The sequence below is a fragment of the Terrapene carolina genome, unplaced genomic scaffold (genome assembly GCF_002925995.2).
Source record: "Terrapene carolina triunguis isolate 2854851 unplaced genomic scaffold, T_m_triunguis-2.0 Scaffold49122, whole genome shotgun sequence".
NCBI classification, from domain to species: Eukaryota; Metazoa; Chordata; order Testudines; family Emydidae; genus Terrapene; species Terrapene triunguis.
The window spans coordinates 3,214-5,293 of record NW_020713473.1 but is presented as its reverse complement, the minus strand read 5'-3'; the positions used below and the strand labels follow the sequence as shown (position 1 = coordinate 5,293).

Sequence of the window (2,080 nt, the reverse complement as noted above, 5' to 3'; positions counted from 1 at the left end):
TACTGACTGTTGTCCTTGACCACTCGTTGTGCCAAGCAGATTCCACCATCATGGCCAATGTATATGTTCAAGGCCACACTCTGCCTGCCATTAAGGGTTATATAATTAATATTTAATTTAACTGTAATGGTGTATGTTTGAGTTCTCTCTCAAACTTGCCTAGTGATTGACCTCCATATTTAATAACAATGCTTTCCACCAATATAAAAGCTTTCATCTGCAAATATCAAAGCTCTTTATAGCAGTGGGTAAGTATCATTAGCTCTAGTTTCCCAATGGGGAAAATAAAGCATAAATATTTTCCTAATGTTACACAATGCATTACTAGCAGAACTAAGAATAGAACTCATCAGTCCTTAGGCTACCAGTCCTCTGCTCTAACCACTAGACCCTCTCCCCTAATAGAATTCAGAAAGCCTGCCCCCCTACCTTTACCCTTCAGCCTCATTCCCCTTCAACAGTCATTGACTACAACCTAGAAGTTCTGAGTCCAAGCAGCCCCTACTTCAATCACTAGACCTCACTCCCCTCCTCGAGCTAGGAACAGAACTCAGGATTCCTGCCCCAGTGTTCCTATTTTCTAACCCCCTAGACACTACTCTCTACTCAGGAAGGGGACAGAATGTGGGCTGAGTCTTGACTACCAGTTCCCATATGTTCTAATTCACTACATCCCACTCCCTTCCCAGCACTGGGGGTAGATGCCGGTAATGTTGACTCCCTTAGAAAAACATTTTCCTACCAGAGACCTTTTTCATAGCCCCCTTCACATCCTTGTTCCTCAGTGTGTAGATGATTGGATTTAACATAGGGGTGACGAGGCTGTACAGCAGGGAGATCAGCCTGTCCTTGTCCAGAGAGTAGCTGGAGATAGGTCTGATGTAGGTGAAGATGCAGCTGCCATAGTAAAGCAGAACTACCGTGAGGTGCGATGCACAGGTAGAGAAGGCCTTTCTCCTCCCCTGGGACGATTGCATCTTCAGTATCCTGAACACAATGTGCACGTATGAAAGGATGATGCACAAGGAAGGACCCCAGCCCAAGAAGAGGCTGGAGACAACTGTCATGGTGACATTGAGGGAGACATCTCCGCAGGACAGAGCCAGCAGGGGTGGGATGTCACAGTAGAAGTAGCTGAGTCTGTTGACACCGCAGAAGGACAGCTGGATTGTGAGGACTGTGTGAACAGCTGCATTGAGAGAGCCAGTGAGCCAAGAGGCAGCCACTAATGTGGAACAAAGCTTGCTACTCATGAGCACTGTGTAGCGCAGTGGGTTGCAGATGGCCACATAGCGGTCATATGCCATGGTGGCCAAGAGAATGCCCTCTGCCCCCACAAATAAGAGGAAGAAGTAGAGCTGTGCCATGCAGCTTGTGTAGGAGAGGCTGCTGCTGCCTGAAAGAAGGTGCTGCAGCATCTGGGGGATGGTGGTGGTGGTCTGGAAGATGTCTAGGAGGGAGAGATTCCCCAGGAAGAGGTACATGGGAGTTCGGAGACACGGCTCCACCAAGGAAAGGAGGAGGGTGAGCATGTTTCCCAGCAGGGTAAAAATGTAGATGATGGAGATGATGCCCAAGAGAAGGAAACGCAAGCCCGGGAGTTTGGAAAATCCCAAGAGGATGAATTCAGTTGGTGTGGTTTGATTCTCCATGGCCACCTCTTCACTTAACTGCAGGGGAGAAGAGCATGGACTGTAAACAAGAAGAATGAGTAAGGATGCAACATGTCAGAGGTTTCTCTTTGGTGACTGAATGAATCTGGAGTTTCTTTCTCTCTCCCACCCCTCTGTTCAACTAACAGATCTCATTTATCTCCACAGCCAGGGAGAGAACCCAGTAGTCCTGACTTCCATCCCCCACACTCTAACCACTTAACTCCTCTCCCAGAAGTGGGATAGAATCTAGGAGCTCTGACTCTCTGACCTTCATTAACTTCCCTCCCGGTACTCAAAACAGACCCAGGGTGTCTCATTGCCAGAGCACACTCTATTTCAAGGTTGCACCTCACTCCTAGTACCCACTGCTCTAATCATTGAACCACACTCCCTGCCTGAACCCAAATGAGAAAAGCACCCACCCA

At 48.1% G+C, this 2,080-nt stretch overlaps 1 protein-coding gene across 1 annotated transcript; it reads right to left on the bottom strand.

Annotated features, from left to right (window-relative positions):
* Positions 1–722: 722 nt before the first annotated feature.
* On the bottom strand, positions 723–1,652 carry LOC112123427 (olfactory receptor 5V1-like). Its single transcript, XM_024222046.1, has one exon. It carries the CDS (start codon positions 1,650–1,652, stop codon positions 723–725), a length of 930 nt encoding a protein of 309 aa, XP_024077814.1.
* Between the last annotated feature and the right edge of the window lie 428 nt (positions 1,653–2,080).

Coding starts and splice junctions, on each gene's coding strand:
- LOC112123427 (XM_024222046.1), bottom strand. CDS start 1,652: ATGGAGAATCAAACCACACCAACTGAATTCATCCTCTTGGGATTTTCC.